A 26546-nucleotide genomic window follows, 5' to 3' on the forward strand; every position below is an offset into this window, starting at 1 on the left:
TTTAGACATCATTTTACATATAAATTACCAATAATCCAGAGGCAGGGACTCAAGCTCTCCCAAGAGCTTTTGTTAGATTATATCCACTATTGAATATTCTTAAATGATTCTCACATGTCTCCAGTAGTAGAGACACGATAATGACTAATAATCTCATTGAACGCGATCAGCCATAAGAAGTGATAAAAGAAAATGAAATCACTTTATATTTGTAATTAGGGACCTCTGTCTGCTTCAGTACAGGACCATTTAATGTACGAAGTTGTCAAACAAATAAAGAGTGCTGCAATTAATTTCTGACCCTACAATTTTTGCGAGTCTCTCCGCTGCTCCCAGTAAGAGGCTCCATGTTTCTCATATTCACCATTGCCGTCACAAAATCTTGAAAGAAGGCCGACTGGTTGACACTGTATGTAGTAACAAGAGCATCGGCGGATCCGCCATCAAACAGAACCTGATCAGAGTGCAAAAGACCTCTCTGTGTTTCGAGAACTTTGTAGTAGTTGTTGTCAAAGGAATTTGGTGTGTCCACGTCCAATGGAGACAAATTGCTGTCTGCACTGCCGCTGTTGCTCGGGCAGTTTGCCCTGCGAAATGTTGCGAATCCGGCATTGATATTGCTTTCACTGTATATGCGATCTCGGAAAAGGGAACATCGAGCTTGACCAATTGTATGAGCGCCTGATCAAAACCAAGGAAATTTGGAAAATTAGCCCCCATTATTACTTCCTAAAAGTTGTTCAGTGAAAGATAAAAGTACACTTTCGTATAGGTTACCTGAAAGGGCAACCATGTCCCTAAGAGAGAGTCCCTTTGCTTGGAATGCTGAGATGAGATTAGGAAGGCTTGAAAATGGATTTGGAATATTTCTATCTGCATCGCTTTTGTTGGCAGTCCGGGAGTCTCTCCTACCCAGTACCACACTCCACCACGGACATCCAAGCTACAAGTTTTACGAACAAGCAATTTAAACAATTGCAGAGTATGATTCAATATATTTGTTGATATGTAGCATCAAGGATCATTCTTAAACATCATATATTAAGGAGCTAGCAAAAACTAAGACAATTTTAGCTATTTAACACTCAAGTCTTAATATATGATATTCAAGCCATTCCTCGTCAAGATCACCGAAAGTTGAAAATAAGGGAAAAAGAGTATACCTGGACAACCGATTCCCGAGCAGCTAGTGTCAATATATCAGCACAGGACGCCACTCCGCTGCAGACTGACTCTAACTGGGTCTTTATGTTATCTATGACTTCGAAACCTCTCGTTGAGTTGGCATTTGAAAACGAATTCTTCTCTCCAGTGAAATTTGCGGTGTCATCCAACAGAATGGACGCATCACATCCCTGTAAAACTTCATGATCTTTGATATGCTAAAATAAACCCTAAAAAGAAAAGAAGAAAGAAGATTGATTATGTATTAGGGTTGAGAATGTTACGTTAACGAAACAGGCGTGAAAGTGAAGGCGGAGCAACGAAGAACCCATGCGCCCTTCTCTTGCGACTGCCTTCTTCACTTCAGCTAAGACTACAGTCTCTACCTGCGGACATGAAGTGGCATAAAATGATGAACTAAGTTGCCCATAGACAACAACAGTCGAACACAACACCAAAATAATGCACAGAACAGTCCCCATTGTTCCTGTCGACAAAGAAGATGTTGTTAAACAAGAGATTCAATTAAAAGCTTTCCGCAATAAACTGATTTCAAACACATTTGTTGTCAAAGGGACAAGTGCTTTGCTCTATATATAGTAGTAGAGACTGGGGCAGACGATATGTATCTTCTCGGAAACGACTAGGTTTTACGCGTTGAGTTGGATGGAGAACAACTGGAATTTGAGTAAGTAATTGAAAATTATTCGGTCAGATGGTATTTTAAGCTTTGACAATGACGCTCAACGATTATAGTGATCAAGATGACGGGAAGGAAATTTGTGGAAAGCTTAGATAAGCATTTGCAGTTGGCCCCACTGAATGCAACATCTTGTTATTTTTATTTCTTTCAACAATGTACAAGAAGATGATGTCAAAACAACTTTCCGTAGTTCACGTTCCTTATTCGAAGTCGCACTACTCGTAAGTCTGCTTTTGATATGTCATTGTACAGGAGTAACTTTATTAGAGCTCGTTTAAATTTAAAAACATGGACTCTGTAATTAAGTCATGTCCAATTAAACTAAGTAATTAATTGTTAAACAATGCTCCACATCCCATCATGTTCACCTCGCCGTGTCAGACATATTTCCCATATCTATATTGGGACCAGATTTCTTGCTGCATCCAAACGGATGAGATATTTGTGGCGTGAGGTCTCGTTTAATAGACTCTAATATTTATTGAGGAAATGCAATACTTACAGATAAAACTGATGAAAATGGCAGTGAAAGTTGTTAGTCACCACTCATGGGAAAACCCTCGGTAAAGTGTAACCTCTACTTGTTTTCGGACTGGATGGGAAAAGGAACTGGAGGGGGTAGGTACCGTTTACGGTGCAACTTAGTTTTTCTAATCTAAATATCACTCATCAACCCCTTTCTCTTTCTCTTCTTATAAAGGAGATCATTGAATCAAAGCAGTACCAGTTTTTAAATTAAAATAAATATAGTTTTTCACTACATTAAGTTATAAATTTTTTTGAAGGATTTCACATGGCCTCAACATCTATATGAATCTTTCTAAGCTTCAAATGGCCTAAATTCACTATGGGAAATCCAAAATAGGTGGTAGAGAAGGTAGGTTTCTAAGAGAGATCAAAGAATGGTTGAATGAAGAAATAGATAACAGCATTTTGGGAAATCTAGAATAAATGAAAATAATTTGGTAGCATACAAGGTTTTTAGAGGGTTTTCAAATTGTCAAGAAATAGGTCAAGTACAGCCAATTGAAAGTCAGAGTAATTAAAAAAAGATGGTCTTCATTAACAAAATTTAAGAGTTGATAGATAATTATAGGGACTTGGTAAACTACACAACTCTCAATATTTTGGTTTTATAGCATGATATGGAAGAAGAATGAGAATGGGAATGAAAAATAAGGGAACTTATCTATATGGATCCTAGTAGGGCCTCTTGCACTAATGTTACAAAAAATAGAGGTATTTGAATGGATTCACTAAGTTACCAACTCAATTCAATGCATCTATTTTCAATTTCAATATGAAACATATCTTTCTTTGATGAGAAATAAGATACTATGTAGAAGGAGTGAAAAAATCAAAGTAATCAAATTCCCTTGCCAATAATTAGTGTTTTGTTTATTGCTCATTAGTTGTCTTTGCATTTACCATTTTAAAGTTATTTTTCTCTAACTCTTTTCTTCTTTATTTTTGGTTAGTCTCATTCTAGGTAAGCTTCGCATAGTTTTTCTTTATGAAAGATTTATAGAAGATATGGGTCATTTTTTATGCTATTCTAATAAAACTAGTGTATTTTCATATTTCGATATAATCTAAGCAATATCCCCTTGTATACATTCTCCTATAATGGTTTATTTAACATGAAACAATTTCACTAGCATCAAAGAAATCAATATTGACATATTCAATGCCTAACACTATAAATTAATTTTGAAAAATATATATATTAAAATGCTTCACTAAGTTGTTATAATGGATATTTATATATACACATAATAAAGAAGACAATCAAGGATACCTATTTCCATCAAGGAGAAGATATCTTTAAACAAAAGTATATACCAATATCTTAGCTTAAAGGATTAACAACTTAAAAGGAACCTGCATCCTTTTTCCATGACATCTACCTGAAAGAGCAGTGTGTAATAAAAGACAAAATATTTCATATTAAAGAAGGGGAAGATAAAATGAGCATTCCTACTCAATGTTAGAAATAGAGGTTTGATTGGCACTAGGAAAAACTATTTATTTGTTTTATTGATGATATGTGTTTTTCTGTATGATAACATATGTAATGTCATCATGATAAACAATGATTATGTATATCACAAGGAGATTATTGGCATAATTATGAGACCTTACCCAATCTATCATAGTATAGATGACATATTTGCATTATGATACTTATAATTTGATGTTTTGATATGCTTTCAAGACTACAGGATTATGCTATTTTAATATCTATATTTTGATGATATGCACTTATGTCTACACATTAAGACCTAAATGATATATTTAATGATTTCATTCATGTTCTAATCTTTTGCAATTGCTTTGATAGAAACTAAATTGTAAAAATGCTTGTAATGTTAAAGTGGAAATTAGAGTTAAAGGATACATGATCATATACATCAGGGCCTAATTCACATATCTAGGGACTCAATAGTTGTGGATTCAATATTTCATTACTATGATAGAAAAGAGATTATGAATTTATTTAGAATATTAATTTGGCCATGTTAAGTAAAGTTTAATGTTGGTATGCAAATTTTGATATTTTAAAGTTTTGAATGCTTTGTTTGAAATGACTAAGAAAGGAAATTTAACTAGATTATGTTAATGAGGATTTCACAACATTGGGATTTCTATGCATTTATAATATGTATTTTATATGACTTGTCTTTAGACTAGTGATGCTCGAGTTTAGTGTGTAGGAAGTGGAACTATGGAAATTTATCTGGGAAACAAGTCCAAACTCACGTGAATGGAGTATAGCCAAGGTGAATCTTTGGAAAATTCACAAGCCTCCTTGTGAAGTGTTTTATTTCATAAATGTAAGCTTGAATGTATATGGTAAATTTAATCTCAAGAATGCATTAGGGACATGCCATAGTGATGTGTAATATGTTTTAATGTGTCACTTGACACTTGTAGTTGTTGTGTGTTAATGACATGTCACCTAGGGTTTTTGGTTATGGTGGCATTTAACTTTTAAACTAATTAGCTTAGATTAATATTAAGTAAACCCACTTGATAAGGGATAGGATGAGTCACCATCAAGGGGAAATTTGAATTAAGACATGAAAGGGATTTTAAAGGGTCTCAAATTATCTTTTTTGTGGAAATAAGCCACCCATATACTAGCATAACATGCTAGGGACCTAGATTTGACCATTTGAGTGGTTAGCTCGCCTAGGGGGGCCCTTAACCAATGCATTCTTTCATCAATTCGAAAATTGAGTTGTCCCATGAGTTCTCCCCCATGTTTCCACTAAGTCAAAAATAGCAAACTGGAAGGGAAAATATTGTGCGAGATAATGGCTTGATTTTTTTCCAAAATAGATAGTGCGAGAGCCTTTTTAGGGAGACTTGGACAAACTAGTGGGTTGTTCACCCACTCTCTAGGTTTAGAGACAATTAGGGTATTGAAAAGGAGGCTAAGGAGAAGAAATCTCTTCATCAACTATCTTTTCCTTTTGCTTGGACCAAGGTTGGTGCCCAAGCCATGACCATCTTTTGCATTTGCATAATGGTGTTGCAAGCATGTATCGTTATTGTGAAATCATGTTTTGTGTTGTGTTGGAGTGCTTGTAAATTTGTGTTGCAATTAATTTCTTTGGATTTCTACTTTTTTTCTTGTTTTTTAGTGTTGATTGTTCATGGGTATGAGGACTTCACTCACCCTTTGTGAAGGGAAGAGAAGTCTAGGGTGAAGGGGTTAGTTGGGCTTGACAATGTAGTTGAGAACCTTGGAGTATGGGCTCCATTATATCTCATAATCATTCATATCTTACTTGAGGGTGATAAGGGAAGCATGGTGGAGATGAGGAATTTTATGGAGTATAGGCTATGAGGGAGCTTTAGCTGATGCTAGTGTGTTTGGAGGATGGTTGTGAAAGCCTTGAAAAGGCATGGAATTTGCTAATTAGTGAAAGCCCAAAAAGGGCATGAAATTTATTTTGTAGATATTATTTGATATGGAAAGTATCCTACTTGAAAAACCCACCTTCACCCAATGCTTTCATGATTACAATGGTGAATCATTGTTGAAGCCATGGGAGGGATTGTGATGTGTTGTGTTGTGGTGTTGCATGCATTAAAAGTTGCTTGATTGTATCCCATTTGGATCTTGTTTCCCTAGCTTGGTGGGTGGCCACTTTGGAGGCCTGGGATGGGAGGTGAGCCTCCATTGTTCCTAGTTTTATGTTGTTTTTTAGGTTTTGTGACCATGAATCCTATGAAGAGATTAGGGTTTCTCCCTTGAAATTGTTGAAGAATAAAGTGTTGTGAAGATATCATCTTCTTTCATGTCATTTTGTAATATGTCATGATAGCCAAATTTCCACTTTTTCAATCTTCACTAAACTGTGAGGGGAATTTATCCCACAGTGTATACCATTGTGAATATGTAAAATATGATTGATGTTATACATATAGTTGACAATGTGAGAGAAATATTGTAACACTTTTTATTTCTGTATAGGAAGGAAAGAAATAGTTCATGTAAAAGAATATCCCCATTTTAGAATTCATAGGTGATTAAGATCTTTTATGCATATGTAGATTTATGTATTCAAGTAAACCTTGTGAAATATTCATGTAAATGACAGTTTAATGTAATATTTATTCAAGCTAGAAAGAGTAAGATTATTGTAAAGTTTCATGTTATGAGAATAAAATATTTTAGGATTGCACCTGCTCATGTGTATGGATGGAAAGTGATTCATTATGTTTTTAATAAGAAGTAATTCCATATATGATTCTATCCTTCCCTTAGAAATATTTAAGTTAAATCTTGTATATTAGAGCATTAAAATTTGAGTTATTTAATACCATTAGATCACTAGACTATATGGATGCAAAGAATAACATCAACTTAACACCAAAGAAATCCTCTTAGTTTCCTAATAGTAATGGATGAAATTAACTTCAAAATAAGACATAGCCGAAAACCCATATGAGAAAGTATGTTGTAGACACACATTCTCTTCTCTAGAATTTGTATGAGAATGGGACAATAATTTTATGCCTATTACAAACTAATCTTTTTATTCAGAGAGAATATGGCTAGGATATTCTTTGTTGAGTATGAATAAAATAACAACTCCTATCTAAGGAAAAAAAAAATATTATAATAAATCAACCCAAGTAACTACTTAGGGATTTAAGCCATGTCTAACTCACATCAAAGTATGATAAAGTAAAAAACCCTTTGACTGCAGCCCATGAGCAGGAAGAACACCCTTCATATCATGAAAGAAAATATATAGTAAAATAAAAAAAAAATAAAAAAATAATAATAACATTACATGGGAGGTAAAATCTTTAATTAATTTGTTTTGAGTGGTGCCAACTCCATGTGCAAGTGCATCTAGGAGGGAGGGAGGTGGTCCCAACCACTTCCCAATGTGCCACACTCCCACTCTAGTCCCAAGATAGTCCCTCACAATTCCTCACTTGGGCCTACATGGTGTTAAGTTTGGGGAAAGTACCCATTTTGGTGGAAGAGGGAAATGAGTGATGTATTAAGGAATTTGCTAGATTAAGATGGGACAGGGGTCACATGGGTTTAGGGATAGTGGAAAGTTGGATTGGGTAGGTAAAATAGTATGTTGTGACTAAGGTAGTTAGTTAGTAGGATTCAATATTAACAAAAGATGATTAGTAATTAGAATAGTATGTTGTGATTTAGGTAATTAGTTAGTAGGATTTAATATTTAAAAAAGATCATTAGTAATTAGGATAGTATAAGTTTGTTTAAATGTTTAGTAGAGATTAGTAGTAATTATTTTTCATTAGGTAGATGTAATTTGTAATTAAATATGGTTATGAAGTTATGATTTTGAAAATGTGTTTTGGTAAACTGAATAATTAGTAATAATGACATTACTTTTGGGTTTATAGAATGTTCTTCTTATTATTTCTTTATTATAATTATTTCATTTTATAGTTAGTATAAATACGTTAAGAAGCATTTTAAACTTTATATATATATATATATATATATATATATATATATATATATATGTTTTACATCATTATAATTCATCCACCCTACAAACTATAGCTAATGAACTTAGTATATAATAAGTAACAATAGGGTTTAGGTTTATCACTTGGGATAATTTTATTCATTAGAATCTAACCATTAAGGTATCACTATTAACTTGAATATTGTTTTGAAGTGTTGAGAGTTGAACCTAAAATGATAAATCGACATGACCATGAGTAGGTGTATCTTGTTAGCCTTCTGACCCATTCACCCTAATTGCAAATTGGATTGTGTGAATTAACCTATTTACCTTTCAAAAAGAAAATTTAGCTATGCTTTATGGTAAAGTAATGAATCCTCCTACACTGACATCAATTATTTATCCCTAAACTTTATCCAAGAATACTATTACGCTAACCATGGTACCTAAGACTTGGTTGAAGTATTAATGTTTCTAAATGTTTTTAAGCATTACCATCATCTCAATGATTGAATAAGTAATATCTTAATGTACTAAATAAAAATGAGTTGCTATATTTCAAACACTCTATGACCTTTGGTAGTGTATTCGTAACATATATAGATATATGTGTGATTATATATAGTTCACCTTTTGACAAAAGTAATTGTTGGTTGTGTTTTGGCTTGTGAAATTTGGGCATGACATTTCTAGTATCAAAGCTTAGTTTCAACAATAGGAGCCTAACCCATTACATTTCAACTTGTGCAACTTTTATCTTGTGTAGGATGCCCATTGTTATCTATAATGGTCAACAAAGTGTTAGAGGCTCTAAAGCTACACATGTAGAAAAATTGAGGAAGAGAAAGAGATTCAAACACCTCTATGAGAGCAACCTAATAATCTTAACCAAGACCTTCTTAGTGTCATTCAAAACCTCATTACGATAGTACAACAAAGATTACCACCCATAGCTTTACAACTAGAGCAAGGACTTTACTAGGGCTCTAAGTGCAAACAATGGTAGTCACAAGGTTGTAAGTGAGATTAGAGGACATGAGTCTCATATGAAAACCTAGTTAGGATTCAACAGTTCTTTAGGGGTGGACTTAGGGAATCTAGTAGGCTTAGAGGTAAGCAACAGTCTAGGCCATAGGGAATTAAAATTTAGACTCATGGGTTATGTTATACTTGTGCTAGTATGGGTCATATAGTAAGAGAGTGCCCACAATGCTCGACAATAGGTAGCCATTGTGGGGTCACAATGAGAAATATGCATACGCCCCATGGAGTACTTGTAGTAGTTGATAAAAACCAAGTAGAGCACTACACCACAACTATTGAGGGCATAGGTGGAGTCATAAAAGTAGCTAACATTAAAAACCATTCTCATTTGAGCTCGATAGAACATCACAGTATGGAATAGAGAATTAGATCAAGTTCGATGGGATGCCCACACCTTTAGGATGAACTCCAGGAGGAGGTTCATGCCTAGTGGGGGAGGATGTGTGTAATGTCCTATTTTCGATTACCTTTAAATCACTCTTAGTTTCCAATTTAAAGTCTTATGAATGACTGCAAATATTTGTTCTACCCTTGGAAATATATAGAATTTGTATTTATTTTCAAGACTATCCAAATTGTTGAGTTATATATATAAATAATAACTTTGTATAAGACAAAGCATACTTGAAATTAGTTCTCTTCTAATTATATTTCGACTTGTACTACTTTCTTATTAATAAATTTATGCCCCTTACTTTATTGATAAATCCACTTACCAACTTAATACTCTCTTCATATCGGTCTTCCTATCAAGTTGACCCCTTTTAATTTCTACCAAAAATCATTGTGACTTCCATATTATATGTTTTGTACTTTATAAGTATGTTTTAATCTTTGCATTTGTATCAGCTTCATTCACCAAACCGTATACATCTCCCTTCAGCCCACATCCTGCTTTAGTAGTGATGATGTGAGACTTAATTTTGGATCTTTAATATTTTTGCTCGATGTGATTTTATCTTTGGTCCTCATTCCACGTCTGTATTTGCAAGTGGAATATTTAATGTTGATGTTCTTCATACTGATTTTGCTGTTAAACTGACATGAATGCTTGTAACTCCTTGTCTAGATGTACTTCAGTCAAATGTGATTCAGTGATCTAATTTGGGTGAAATTCTCAGCAATGCTCATTCCATGCCTTTTATTGTGAACTGAATATTCAAATACTATGCTCCTCATTCCACACTTGTTTCTTCTCTCAAATTTTAAAATCCCCTCCTCCTCAGTCCTTTTCAGTCCTCATAAATATCGTTGACTCAACTATGGGAGGATGTGAAGAGAGTAGATGTGTCCCTTGGGTTATGTAACTTTTATCAGTTCTTTTATTAATATATTGTTTATTGCATTTAGGTATATATGTTGATTATATAAATGTTGGTTAGGATTATTAATTGGATTTGTGTATTTTGTTAGTATGTCAACTAGGTATAGTTTGTTTGTTTTATTGGATTATATTTAAATGTCTATAATATTTATAGTCATTAATGCATAATACTAATAATGATTATAATTATTATTATTTTTGATAATATAAGTTTATATTATTATTAAATAATCAAGTAGAATAAATAGACTATAGATATTTATCTTTTGTGAGTAGTCAATTTAATTATATAATTTTTTTCAGTTATAGTTGTAGGATTCCCTTTTAGGAGGGGTCATGACAGTCTCCCCTTCTCAAAATTTCTTTTCCTCAAGCAATATCACTCATACATGAGCTCCTTCATAGAAATAAAATATATTTGCATACAAAAGGCCTAGAAGATTTATGAGATATACGTTTTTTATGAATGAAAACATGAAGTAGACATGATGTAGATAGATGAAGACACAAAGCATACGCAATATAGTCACATCATATATTCTTTATTGATTCTTTTTAATTTATTCCTCACAATGAAGTAGAGTAAAGAGAATGATTTACAAAATATACTTCCCTAGTATGTTTTATTGATCATGAATCCTATACGAACAGCTAATCGTTAGCATGCACATGTATATAATATCTCCAAAGAAAAGATGAGTCATGATAAATTATTTCTAAACCAATATCTTACCAAGCCCAGGAGCAAAACTTTTGCCCCCTTAGTGTTAATTGAAGACATCAATCATCTAATGAGGTGGTCTACTTGTCTGATTCTTAACTAAATTAAGTTGACATGATGTCAAATTTTTCTTAACTTGACCAATCTATGCCCAAGAGAAAAACTTTGGCCTTCTTGGCCGTGATGGAAATATTCTACCTTTCCATCAAGGTGGCTTACTTAGACATCCATCTTAACAGTCTTTTCTCGATCTAAGAACAACAGCAAAAATTTGGCCCTCTTGGCCTTGATGGAAACAATTTGGCATCAATCAAGGTGATCTACTTAGATAGAAATCTTTTTCTCTTTTAATATCCCTACCTAAGCGCAAGAGTAAAAATTTGGTCCTCTTGGCCTTGATGGCAGCACTTGACATTCATCAAGGGAGTCTACTTAGGAGGTAATCTAATTCACTAATTATTATAATTTTTCCTTTACAAGTGAAGTTTACCTTTTCTCATTGGATCACCATTAAAATTGTAGCTGATTTGGTTCTTGTCGATCCTTTGCATCTTCATTACTCTCTTGATTATGTTTAGGATTATGCTTAGATCTCTTATTCATCCTTTCCTTTTCTCCCTTATCAAATGTAGCATCCATTCTTCAAACTTGGCTTCTCTTTCCACATATATGTCCTTGTTCCCAAATCTCCTTACAAAAAAAACATTATTTTTTTCTTTTTAGTTTGTCACAATAGCTTTTTAGCTCTCTTTCACATTTATGGCCATGTTCCCATGGTTCCTTGCAGTGGTAAAATAACCCATTTTTATGGGTTTCCTTCGAGTGATTTCTTTCTTTCTCATAATGCATGGAATATATGCTTGGTGCATGGTTCTTGGACCTATCCTTTGTTAGGTACATATCAAATTTTAATTCCTTTTGGATTGCATCCTCTAATTTTTTTGGTTCATGTTCTCCCATTGCACTCTTGATTGATTCCTTCAACACATCTATAAATAAATAAGTGAGTCTCTTTTGTGATATTTCAGGTACCATGGCTAATAACCTTTCAAATTCCCTAGAAAATTCAATCACTGATCCTTCTTGTCTAAGTTGGGTTAATCTTTTGAAGTACCATTTTGAGTCTATTTGATCAAATCAATTTATGATTTTTTGGGGGAATTCATCATAACTCTTAAATTTTTTATGTCCCTGGTTGTTAAGGTCGTGTTGCCACCTATCTTGTGCTACTGTTCTTAAATGAAGGACATCAAATTGAATTGCACCTATTTCTATCATGGGATTTAAGGCAATATATGTATCCAACATTTGTAACCATGAGTGTGTTGTACTTCTTTTTGATCCATCAAATTTTGGAAGACTCACTTTATTTATATCTTCCCTTAGTCCCTTCTCTTGGTGTATCTATCTCTTTCCATTAGATAGTGACTTCATTTGAGCATCACAATAATCCTTAAAGGCTATCTCCCTTCTAAGATCAGTATCAATTTTAGAGTACTCATTTATATTGTCATTTATATTATTTACTTCATTTAACCCATCCTCATCTTCTTGTTCTTCTCCAGGTAGGAAAGGGGGGGTCTTGTGGGTCTACATTGTGATTCTACTATATGCAATTGATTATTATCATCTTCAAATTGGTGAGAATTTGTATCTCTCCTAATTTTGTTTATATCACAAATGGATTCTAAGAGGAGTTAGTTTGTTTCACTTTGCTCGGTTATAGCTCAAGTGTTTCATTTAGTTTATTCTATGAGTGATTGAGTAGTTTGATTTATTTTTTCCATGAAGGCTTTCAATTCATTACTTATTTGATTGTTCATTTTAATGGAATGTTTCATTCCTTCCCTTTCTAATGCTCTTTGATCTCTTTGGTATTTTTTTATTAAGTACTTTCCATAGCCTGGCAAGAATGTTGCTTTGATACCACTTGTAATGACCCATTTTGGATAACCTTTAAATCACTTTTAGTTTCCAATTTAAAGTCTTATGAATGACTCCAAGTATTTGTTCTAACCTTGTAAATATATAGAATTTGTATTTATTTTCAAGAATATCCAAACTCTTGAGTTATATATATAAATAATGACTTTGTATAAGACAAATGATATTTGAAATTAGATTCTCTTCTAATTATATTTTGACTTGTACTCCTTTCTTATTAATAAATTTATGCCCCTTAATTTATTTATAAACCCACTTACCAACTTAATATTCTCTTCATATCGATCTTCCTATCAAGTTGACCTCTTTTAATTTCTCCCAAAAATCATTGTGAATTCCATATTATATTTTTCAAATTTTGTAAGTATGTTTTAGTCTCTGCATTTGTATCAACTTCATTCACCAAACTTGATACATCTCCTTTCAGTCCATGTCCTACTATGACAATGATGTTGTGAGACTTAATTTTGGATGTTTAATATTTTTTCCCGACATGATTTCCTCCTTCGTCCTCATTCCACATCCATATTTTTGAGTGGAATATTTAATGTTTCTATTCTCCATATTGATGTTGGTGTGAAATTGACTTGAATGTTTGTAACTCCTTGTTTGTACTACAATCAAATGTGATTCGGTGATGTGATTTTGGCGAAGTTTTCATAAATTCTCATTCCACACCTTTTATTGTGAATAGAAAATTCAAATGCTATGCCACTCATTCCATGATTGTTTCTTCACTCAAATTCCAAAAATGTCCTCCTCGGTCCTTTTCACTCCTCATAAATGCTGCTAACTATGGGAGGATGTGAAGTAAGTAGATGTGTCCTTGGGTTATGTAACTTTTATTAGTTTTTTTATTAATATATTGTTTATTGCATTTAGTTATATATTTTGATTACATAAATGTTGGTTAGGTTTATTAATTGGATTTGTGTATTAATTGTATTTTGTTAGTATGTCGACTAGGTATAGTTTGTTTGTTTTATTGGATTATAAATGTCTGTAATATATATAGATATTAATGTATGTTACTAATTATGTTTACAATAATAATTATTCTAGATAATATAAATTTATATTGTTATTAAATAATCAAGTAGAATAAATAGACTATAAAAATATACCTTTTGTGAATAGTCGATTTAATTATACAATTTTATTCAATTATAATTACATAGGATTCCCTTTTAGGATGGGTCATGACAATGTGATGACATATTTGCATTATGATACTTCTAATTTGATGGTTTTATATACTTTTGAGAGTAAAGGGTTATGTTATTTTAATATCTGCATTTTGATGATCCACACTTATGCCTCCACATTAAGACCTAAATGATATATTTAATGATTTCATTCATGTTCTAATCTTTTGCAATTGCTTTAATAGAAACCGAATTGTCGAAATTCTTGTAATGTGAAATTCTAATGTTTAAGTGGAAATTAGAGTTAAAGGATAGATGGTGATATGCACTATGACCTAATTCACATGCCTAGGGACTCAACAATTATGGATTCAATATTTTGTTACTATAATAGAAAAGAGATTATGAAGTTATTTAGAATACTAATTTGATCATGTTAAGTAAAGTTTGATGTTGATATGCAAATTTTGATATTTTAATATTTTGAATGCTTTATGTGAAATGATTAAGAAAGGAAATTCAATTAGATTGTGTTAATGTGGATTCCACAACATTGGAATTTGTATGAATTTACAATATGTATTCTATATGACTTCTCTTTGGACTATTGATGCTTGAGTTTAGTGTGTAGGAAGTGGAAGCATGGAAATTTATTAAGAAACAAGTCCAAACTCATGTGAACATGGTATAGACAAGGTAAATCTTCGGAGGATTCAAAAGATTTTTTGTGATGTGTTTTATTTCATAAATTTAATTTTGCATGTGTGTGGTAAATTTAATCTCAAGAATGCATTAGGAACATGACATGGTGATGTGTAATATATTTTAATGTGTCACTTGACACTTGTAGTTATTGTGTGTTAATGACATGTCACCTAGGGTTTGGTCATGGTAGCATTTAACCTTTAAACTATTTACCTTCCTTAAGATTAAATAAACCCACTTGATAAGGTATAGGATGCATCGCCATCAAAGGGAAATTCATATACAGACTTGACAGGGAATTTGAAGGGCATTATGTGGTCCCAAAATGTCTTTTTTTTGTGGAAATAAGCCACCCATATGTTAGTATAACATAATAGGGGTTTAGATTTGACCATTTGAGTTTGTAGCTAGCCTAGGGGCCCCTTAATCAATGCATTCTTCCATCAATTTGAAAATTTAGTTTTCCCATGAGTTCTCCCTCATGTTTCCACTAAGTCAAAAATAGAAAACTTGGAAGGGAAAAGGTTGTAAGAGATAGTGGCTTGATGTTTTTGCACAAATAGATAGTGGGAGAGCCTTTTTAGGGAGACTTTGCCAAACTAGAGGGGTGTTCATCCACTTTCTAAGTTTAGAGACAATTAGGGTTTTGAAAAGGAGTCTAAGGAGAAGGGAGCTATTCATCAACTATCCTTTCCTTTAGCTTGGACCAAGGTTGGTGCTCAAGCCATGACCATATTTTGCATTTGCATCATGGTGCTGCAAGCATGTATTGTTATTATGAATTCATGTTTTATTTTGTGTTGGAGTGCTTGTAAATGTTTATTGCAATTACTTTCTTTGGATTTCTACTTTTGTTCTTGTTTTTTAATATTGATTTTTCATGGGTGGGAGGACTCTACTCACCCTGTGGAAAGGGAAGAGAAGTCCAGGGTGAAGGGGTTAGTTGGGCTTGATAATGTAGTTGGTAACCTGGGAGTATGGGTTGCATTGTATGCCATGATCATTCATATCTTTCTTGGGGGTGATAATGAAAGTATGGTGGAGATGAGAAATTTTTTGGAGTATAGGCTCCAAGAGAGATTTAGCTAATAGCACTGTGTTTGGAGGATAGTTGCAAAATCCATGAAAGGGCATGAAATTTGCTGATTTTTGAAAGCCTAGAAAGGGCATAAAATTTATTTTGCAAATATTGTTTGATTTGGCAAGTCTCCTATTTGAAATGCTCACCTTCACCAATTGTTTTCATGATTCCAATGGTGAATCATTGTGCAAGCCATGGGAGGGATTTTGATGTGTTGTGGTGCATTGTTGCATGTGCTAAAAGCTGCTTGATTGTATCCCATTTGGATCTTGTTTCTCTAGCTTAGTGGGTAGCCTTTTTAGAGGCCTAGGATGGGAGGTGAGCCTCCATGGTTCCTAGTTTTATGTTGTTTTGTAGGTTTCATGAGCATGGATCCTACAAAGAAGTTAAGTTTTCTCCCTTGAAATTGTTGAAGAATCAACTACTATGAAGATATCATCTTCTTTCATGTCATTTGTAAAATTCCATGATAGTCAAATTTTCACATTTTAATCTTCGCTAAAATGTGAGGGGAATTTATCCCACACTGTATACCATTGTGAACATGTAAAATGTGATTGATGTTATGCATATAGTTGGAAATATGAGAGAAAGATTGTAATATTTATCATTTTTGCATAGGAAGGAAAGAAATAGTTCATGTAAAGGAATATCCATCATTTTAGAATTCATAGCTGATTAAGCTCTTTTGTGCATATGTCAATTTATGTTTTCAAGTAAACCTTGTGAAATCTTCATGCAAAAGAGAGTTAAATGTAATATTTATTCAAGGTAGAAAGAGTAAGATTATTGTAAAGCCTCATGTTATGTGATTGATGTTATGAGAATGAAACATTCTAGGATTGCACTTGCTCATGTGTATGCATGGAAAATTATTCATTATATTTTCAATAAGAATTAATTCCATATATGATTCTATATCTTCCCTAGAAACATTTAAGTTAAATATCATACATTAGAATATTAAACTTTGATTTATTTAATACCATTAAATCACTAGACTATATAGATACAAAGAATAACATCAACTTAACACCAAATAAATCCTCTTTGTTTCCTAATAGTAATGGATGAAATTAACTTCAAAATAAGACATAGCCTAAAGCCCATATGAGAAAGTATGGTGTAGACACACATTCTCTTCTCTAGAATTTGTATGAGAATGAGAAAATAAGCTTATGCCTTCAGAGAGAATATACCCAAGATCTTCTTTATAGAGCATAAATAAAATAACCACTCCTATCTAAGGACAAAAAAATTATTACAATAAATCAACCCAAGTAACTACCCAGGGATTTAAGCCATGTCTAACTCACATCAAAGTATGATAAAGTATAATGCCCTCTGAATGCAGACCTGTGAGTAACAAGTACACCCTTCATATCATCAAAAATAATATATAATAAAATAGAAACAAAAGAATAAAATAGCACTAACACTAGGTGGGAGGTAGAATCTTTAATTAAGTTGTTTTGAGTGGTGCCAACTCCAAGTGCAAACATACATGGGAAGGTGGGAGGTGGCCCCAACAACTCCCCAATGTGCCACACCCACTCCACTCCCAAGGTAGTGCCCCACATTTTCCCACTTGTGCCTGCATGGTGTTAAGTTTGGGGAAAGCACCCTTTTTGGTGGAAGTGTAATGCCCCGCCAAGGGATCCAAAGAATTAACCTAGAATTTCACTAAGTTTAGTAGCATTTTTTTTTATGAAAGTAAACATCACATTAAACTTATGCACAATAATAGAAGCAATAGTAATGCCCATCTGAAAGTAAACATGATATACATAACAGATTACATTCTTTAAGACACCTTAACATTGAACTACATACATGAATCCATCTAGAACAACATCCATAAGAAACAATAATGATAAGTCCAATGTTTATACATTACATTTCAAATACTCAATAATCCACTATACATGTCATAGGGTAAGACAACCTCAAAAGAATATACATACATAGAATAAGGTACATCATCCTATTCTAAACCATGATACATCAAAGTAAAGATAATCTCATGATACGCATGATACATCATCATAGAAAATATATACATCCATCATAAAGATCAAACATAATAAACTAAGTGCATGGTTCCTCTCAACCGTCAATAGCATCATTAGACCGTCATGGATCCTAGCCATCCCTCCGTGTGTAACATTCCAAATTATCGAAGAGATCATTAGTATTACATAGTAGGAATGTCACTCCTACCATATACAACACCATATGTGGAAAGTAATCTAACATATGCTGATCATCAATGAAAAAGGATGCATATCCACCATCATGAAGGACGCATCAGCCACGATGTCTCAATGAATCTCAAAATGATAAGAGTGGAAAATACACTACTACCCGACCGCACAATACCTAAGTGGTCCACACCCACCGTGCTAAGGAGATAATCTCAAGTCCCAAATAGGCTATCAAAACCACATAGCACAAATCTCCATAAGTCTAGGAATCCTAAAAGTATACTAACTCAAAGGTTCTAGACACAAAATTTGACATCTAATCCCAGAGGCACACAATGAAATGTAGGAACCTACAATGCAAGCAGAAAAGTGTCATCGTAATTATCGTGTACAAGTTACCCTCGCAGTTAGCTAAACTCCACGTGTCCATACTAATTTCATGTGACCACTAGTATCCTCTCATACTGACGAGGCATACTACGGAATGCAAGGTCGCAACCATGCATCTCACTACTCCCATCCTAGCCTGTACAAGCACTCAAGGCATGGGCGAGAACAAAAAACTTATCTTTTTAAGTTCATTCAGTTAGTATTAGGTGTGAATGTTATCACTTATTAATCCAACTTACAATGAGTTACCCTGGCAGCCTCTTAGGGCCCCGGCCCCCATTGCAAGCCACTTCCCATCACTACTTGCAGATATCCTACCCTAATGCTCATGGACTCATAAATCTCAAAATCACAAAAGATAATCCATAATAAAATCATCAAATATGCATAAAAGCATCAATTTTCCATGAGCAAACATCCATAGAAAATCATGAACACAACAGCTCTCTATTGGCAACTGAAGTATCACTGATAATCAAAGTATCCAATGGTTCTCAATAACTAAAATATCTCAATCAAACTGATCAAAGACTCCAAAAATGGTTGAGTCAAACATGTCACAACATGACATCATCAAGAATAAATCCACATTTCAGTCCCATCATGGCGACTAGAAAATAATCAAGGATAACTAATCGATGACCAAAATAATGGTTAAGTCAAGTATCTCATACATAAGAATCTCAACTATAATCAATCAATAATTACAAACAATGCATAGAGCATTCCATCACATAACCATGGTTGGGTTTATAAAGATCGAGATTAAAACATCATCATGTCATCACAATCACATAACCCCCAACCCTCTGGTAGACATCTTATATTGGTCAACACTAGTCAACCCAAAACCCAAAATAATAGCATAAAGAATACACAATGCAAACACATGTTCTGGTTTTGCCAAATTTTACAACTTGAATTTAAATGTAGAGATCTCAGTTTATGTTTCCAAGTTTGAAGAATGAATAGAGGAACACATGAATTGTTTTGGATAAAAGTTTTCCTTAAAAGAACTAGAAATCCATTTTCCAATTATAATATTTGTTTGATACTTTCCTCATCAAACTATCAATTCTTAATAATTTAAAACAATTAAATCTTAATAGTTGTCACCATTATGAAAATAAACCTTCAATATAAATCTTTTGTCAAATAATAATAACTTAAATTTATTAATAACATATTTACATATTACATATATATATATATATATACATATATGTATATACATATATGTCTGTATATATATATATATATACATATATGTATATATATATATACATATATGTATATATATATATACATATATGTATATATATATATACATATATGTATATACATATATACACATATGTATATACACATGTGTATATACATATGTATATACATATATATATACACATGTGTATACATAGATATATATATATATATGTATGTATGTATGTATGTATGTATGTATGTATACATACATACATATGTAAATATATAAATAGTTATTACGTTTCATAAAATTGAATTAACAATTTCGATTGACACCATAGATCATATGAGAATCGATTCCGTATAACGTTTGTTTCAAACATTTATACATAACAATATTATTAGTTAACCCCCCCCCCCCCCCCCCACTCTTGCTGCAATACGCAGTACCTGTGATCGCAGGCACTGCGCCGTCAGCGGGTATGAAGTACCCCTGTCGCCACAAACCTGTGACGGCAGGCCTCTGCCTTCCGCAGGTATGGGGTACAAATTATGCCCATGGCATTTAAATATATACATGCATGATATGAATCGCGATGCGGTTTTATTAATTTTTTCCACTGCAATTTATCAATTGCTCATTCGGTGAATTATATATATATATATATATATGTATGTATGCATGTATGTATATATATATTCAAATTTTGTATTAGATTCCTAATAAATGTATACATATACATATATATGTGTGTGTGTGTGTGTGTGTGTGTGTAGGCAGATCTGAATACATAAACATGTATGTTTTTTTTCCACAAAGATTATATATACAATTTAAGAATTTTAAAATACTTGCATTATAGATTCACTCAATTAATTTCCTAATGGATTTGGCTATAAATTTAAACCCTAGCCCCGTGATCTTTCAGATCTATGCATATAAAATTCTCAAATGAATTAATCTACCCATATTGAGAATGTGTAAAAATATGAAACTTCTCAGAAGACATATGGAAGACACGAAGAAGACAGGGAATGCATGATGTGAAAATAGCATAAATAGAATCACAAGAATCTACCCAAATTCTGATGCTAAATCGCTCTTCCTCAGAAAATCCGCAGAGCAAGCTCCTCCCTTCTTCAGAATTCTTGAGTCCTCCGATGCTCCAATTGCACTCCCAATGCTATGTCTAAGCTTCTATGAATGCCTAAATATATCGAGCTTTCAGAAAACATCTAAGATGCTTCTAGAAATAGCTAGAAGGTGTCACCAACTAGGCATGGGTCCTTTCCAACCTTCCAGATGAGCCATATGGTTGTAGACATCATGTGCTTAATTGATGCACTAACCCCCGTATTGTTGACACGTGAGAAATAGAAAAGTGCGTTAACTCCCATGCAAGCTTATAACTCCAATTCGCTTTTTATATAATTTCTATTTAAATATTTATAACTTCCATTTTAATCTTTATAACTTTCATTTTAATTTTTGTAACTTTTATTATTTTATTTATTTATTACTTTTATTATTATTTTATAATTATTATTAATTTTAATTTCTAATTTTCTTTTATTTATTTTCTTTTTCCTCAATAATTCACATTTAATTAATTACAATCAAAATATCAAATAACATAATATTTTATATTAATTTTCTCAAATATTTATTTTATTAATTAAATCTATTTATTAAGACTTAATTAATAGAAAATTCACTATAGACTTCCAAGATAAAATATGAAAACCCATCATAGAGAAAATCACTCAAAATCAGTCTAAAGGGTTAAAAATCACGAATCATGTCATTTGACACATTCGGTGGCTAAAATATCCAGATACTTGTCCTACCTCACTAGGAAAATTGGTTTAAGGGTTTGGGATTTGGACTTTAGAATTTATCTCCCTTCTCTTATCATTGAGATAGTATAATAGGGTAACGCTCATCCTGGCAATTCAGGGAAGTCGATACCCGGTACCTGCAACCTGCAAAAAAACCATGCATGTACATGCAATATATAATGCTAAGCTAAATAGACAATGGCAGGAAGTGGTGCATCGTGTAGATCCCGATTAAGCAGGTGACTATGACTCCCTTTCTTAACCACATCAGAAATGCCATACAATAAGAAAACACGCACACCATACACATGCGTGTATGGGGTAAGTATCCATAATAAAACACATAAGATAATAAACCATCCATCTAATCATCAATAATAACTGAAAACAATATAATGATCATCATGTATGCATGAAATGTAAAGTCTAAGTGATCACATCATATTACCACTGAATCCATAACATAATGTCTAATAGTGTCAAAACAATACCACTAATCCATCAACATAAAACTAGTCCATCATAGTCTGATAATAATAGCAACAATATATTCAGAAAAGATGTGAATGAGGGTAGGCACTACATCCACCTCCCATTGGGTTAGGCTTACTCCTGGAAGCCTACAAACAAGTAGGGATATAACTCCCTCAATCTAGCTGCATCCTCCCAAGTAGCTGAAGAATCATCAATAGGGTCCCATTGGACCCTTACCTGCTCAAAGGTTCGACCCCTGAGGGTCAACTCTTGTTGCTCTAGAATATGAATTGGCTCCAAAGCTAGCTACCCATCCTCTACCTACAACGCATTCCAATCAAGAACATGTACAATATGAAGAATATACTGCCGAAGTACTGAAACATGGAAAACATCATGAATGCGAGCTAGGCTGGGCGATAGAGCAAGGCGGTAAGCAATCGGGCCAATCCTCTCCAAAATCTCGAATGGTCCCACAAAGTGAGATGCTAGCTTAGAATCCTTTCCGTACTAGATTGGACTCTTTCGTGGTCACACTCTCAAGAAAACCTTATCTCCCACAGCAAACTTCTTATCAATCCTATGAGCATCGGCATACTTCTTCTACCTATCCTGTGTTGTAGTCAAGTGCTCACGGATATGCACTACCTGTTGCTCCATATCACGAAGCATCTCAAGACCCAACAAGATGCGATCCTCAAGATTGTCCCAACTCAATGGTGTACGACAAAGACATCCATATAATGCTTGAAATGGTGCCATGCCAATAGAACGATGATACCCATTATTGTAAGCAAACTCCACTAGGTAGAGATAATCCTCCCAATGTGTCTTCCTATCCATCACATACATCCATAACATATCCACCAAAACCTGATTCAACCTCTCTGTCTGACCATTAGTCTCTAGATGATATGTCGATCTGAAGTTTAACTATGCTCCAAGCTCATGTTGTAGCGATGTCCAGAATGCAAATGTGAATACAGGATCCCTGTCAGAAATGATCTTTCTAGGAATACCATCTAATCTCACAATATCACGCATAAAGATATTAGCTACAGAAGCTACTGTGTAGGAAGACCTAATCGGTGAAAAATGCACCACCTTAGTCAACCGATCAATGGTGACCATGATAGCATCATGACGACAGTCAGTCATAGGTAATCCTACTATAAAATCCATGGAGATGATATCCCACTTCCAAGAAGGAATGATATTAGGCTACAAAAGTCCAGCCGGGTGCTAATGTTCTGCCTTAACTCTCTGGCACTCAAGGCACCTAGCCACAAAATCAGCAATATCTTGCTTCATCCCAAACCAAAAGAACAAACGTTTCAAATCAGCATGCAACTTCTTGACACCTGGATGTGCTGAGTAAGGTGTACGATGGGCTTTTGCTAGTATCAAGGTGTGAAGCTCATTCGAAAATGGCACATAAATCCTCCCCAAATGTCTCAAAAGACCATCTGACTCTCGAATGTAAACCTGCAAACTTACCTTCCAAAGATCTTCCTGAATTAATCTCTCTGCACACTTCTTGATACCAGGAATCTGTAGGAAGTGTCTGAAGAGTCTGACTCCTCAAACCCACACTAAAGGTCATTGATGATACCACATGTCTCCTGCGACTCAAAGCATCCGCCACCACACTCTCCATACCTTGAATGTACTTAACCTCAAAATCATACTCACATAGAAACTCCATCCATAGCCTCTGCTGAGCATTCAAATTAGGCTGAGTAAAAATGTACTGAAGACTACGATGATTGTTGTGTAGCTCAAATCTATGCCCCAACAAGAAATGTCTCCATCTAGTCAAAGCATGAACTACTACTGCTAACTCAAGATCATGTGTAGGGTAATTTAACTCATCATCCTTGAGCTTGCATGATTCATACGCAATCACCTGTCCGTTCTGCATCAACACTGCCCCAATCCCTTCAAGAGAAGCATCTATACATACCATGAAATCACCTTCTGGATCAGGTACAGCTAGAATCGGTGCACTAGTCAAAAGTTCCTTGAGCTTCTGGAAAGCTTCCTCACATTTCTCTATCCATACAAACTTCTTTCCTTTCCTTTGAAGAGAAGTGATAGGATGTGCTATCCTAGAGAAGTTCTGGACAAATCTACGATAATAACTAGCTAAACCCATGAAGCTATGAATTTTTGACACATTAGTCAGTGTAAGCCATTCTATTATCACCTGAATCTTTGCAGGATCCACTGAAATACCATTACCTGAAATAACATGCCCTAAATATTGAATCTCCAATTTGAAGAATTCACACTTAGCTGCATTGGCATAAAGCTAATTGTCTCTCAAACACTGCGATACCAACCGTAGGTGTTCCTCATGCTCCTTCTGAGTCTTAGAATATATCAATATGTCATCAAGAAACACGAGTATAAACCTATCCAGATAAGATCAAAACACACCATTCATCAAACTCATAAAAATTGATGGAGCATTAGTCAACCTAAAAGGTACCACTATGAACTCATAATGTCCATAGCGAGTTCAAAAAGCGGTCTTGTGAATATCTGCTTCCTTAATGCGAAGCTGGTGGTATCCTGACTTAAGGTCAATCTTGGAGAATACTGTAGCTCTCTTGATCTAGTCGAATAAGTCATCAATCCTAGGTAAAGGATAACTGTTCTTAATAGTCACCTTATGCAACTATCTATAGTCAATACAAAGGTGCAAAGAATCGTCTTTCTTCTTTACAAAGAGCACTGGAGCTCCCCATGGTGATACACTAGGTCAAATTCTCCCTTTGGCCAGAAGTTCCTCTAGCTGAAGACGTAGCTCACCCAATTCTTGTGTAGTCATGCGATAAGGAGCTTTAGAAATAGGCTCCACTCCAGGAATCAGATCAAAACTAAAGTCAATGTCCCTCTTTGGAGGCATGCCTGGAATCTCACTTGTAAAAACATCTACGTACTCCTGCAAAATCGGGTGATCTAAAGTCTCCCTCATGGAATCTTCCTCATCAAGATCATTTACCATAATAGAAAATATATGACATCCCTTACCGAATCTTCGCTTCAATTGCATAGCAAAAATCATCCGCAGAGATATAGGCCTCGGTATCCCAACTATCTACACATCATTCCCTTGGTCATCTTGGCACATAATAATCTTCTTCCTGCAATCTCTACTGGCTCTATGAGATCCAAGCCAGTCCATGCCTAAAACCACATCATAGGAACCAAGGGGTACGACTTGAAGATCCACTGTCGTATCAAAGCTTCCTAAGCTAAGCCCACACTTATGAACTATAGAATCTATGGAGACCTTAATGCCTGAGGCTAGTTCCACTTGCCAACCACGATCTTGCTTCACCGCATCCAGCTTACACTTAGAAACTATAGATGGTGAAATAAATAAATCTGTAGCTCCTGAATCAAACAATACTAAAAGAGATATACCTCTAATAGCACCTGTGGCCTCAACCACTGTTCCCTGATGATCTGCCTGACGCTGATCAACTGCTGCAAAAACTCTATGAGCTTTACCTACATCACCAACTGTAGGCTCTGAAATGGTAGGTCTAGGTCCTAAAAAATGAGGTGCTCACTGAGGACACTGAGTTGCATAATGTCGAATCTGACCACATCAAAAAAATTTCGTATTTCTGCCAGATCCTCTACCCATAGGTGGTACATTAGATTGCTGGAAGCTGTTCCTGCTAACAAAAGACTAGCTACTCTGAGCTGGCTGATTGGACTAATTCTGTCTATTGCGTTGAGCATTGCAATTGTTCTTGGTGTTAGCACCTTTGCCACCACCTTAAGCTTGAGAATTCAAGCCCTTCTTTTGTTGTGTCTATTGAGACTGCTGCTGATACTGTTTCCCCTTAGAGAAAGAAAACTTCTTGTTACCACCTGAATTGTAGTTGCTTTTAGATCCTGATGCTGCTAGCACTCCTACAAAACCACCTTGACCAAGGTTGACACTTTTCTCAACAAGGATAGCTCGATGCACCGCATCCTTAAGGGTTTTTGGATCAAATACCTTAACTCCCACAATAATACGGTTATTCAAACCCCTAATAAAATGCTGTGTCAATTGAGCTAAATTTTCATTGAACCCTGAAAAAGGCATGAGCTCATAAAACTTACGCTCATACTTGGTCACTAACAAAGTGTACTATCTGAGATTATGAAATTCATCAGCCCTTTGTTGTTTCCATTCCTCTGGTAGGAATCGTTCATGAAAACTCTCTAGGAATAACTCCCATGAACACTGCTCATATCGATTCCCAACTTCTTCTACTCTATCGTCCACCAAGTGGCCCTAAAATTCTCTAGATTAGTGATCGCGAATCTTGCCTTAACATTGCTATCGAACTCCTGCATGGAAAAAATCTCGTTGAGAGAAATAAGCCACTGCTCAGCCACATAACTAGAACCTTTCCCATTGAAAGGCTTAACCTTGGATCTTGAAAGATCCTTCATCTGAGTGGACACAATGGACCTCTGATGTTCCTTCTGAGGACTTCTAGATCTGGGTCTATGCTCTTGTCCTGTCTAATGCACTTTGGGTTGTTTTTGAATAGGAGGTAGACGTTCTAGAATAGTCTACATCATCTATCTCAAATCGACCTCTTCGGACTCAGCTTGGTCCTCT

General features: G+C 34.4%; 1 protein-coding gene across 1 annotated transcript in view; it reads right to left on the reverse strand.

The window, feature by feature from the left end:
• Positions 1 to 289: 289 nt before the first annotated feature.
• Positions 290 to 26546, reverse strand: part of LOC149565984 (peroxidase P7-like) — a 29208-nt gene continuing 2951 nt past the window's right edge. The window contains exons 2-9 of the mRNA XM_089816420.1: positions 20051 to 20127; positions 2236 to 2338; positions 2027 to 2094; positions 1775 to 1841; positions 1449 to 1662; positions 1164 to 1355; positions 778 to 943; positions 290 to 681 (exon numbers count right to left, since the gene is read on the reverse strand). Coding sequence (XP_089672546.1) covers positions 290 to 681; positions 778 to 943; positions 1164 to 1355; positions 1449 to 1662; positions 1775 to 1841; positions 2027 to 2094; positions 2236 to 2338; positions 20051 to 20127 — 1279 coding nt within the window. The remainder of the gene's footprint in view (positions 682 to 777; positions 944 to 1163; positions 1356 to 1448; positions 1663 to 1774; positions 1842 to 2026; positions 2095 to 2235; positions 2339 to 20050; positions 20128 to 26546) is intronic.

The sequence above is a fragment of the Cupressus sempervirens genome, chromosome 3 (assembly GCF_028749045.1).
Source record: "Cupressus sempervirens isolate cs-2001-9-10 chromosome 3, ASM2874904v1, whole genome shotgun sequence".
Taxonomy (NCBI): domain Eukaryota; kingdom Viridiplantae; phylum Streptophyta; class Pinopsida; order Cupressales; family Cupressaceae; genus Cupressus; species Cupressus sempervirens.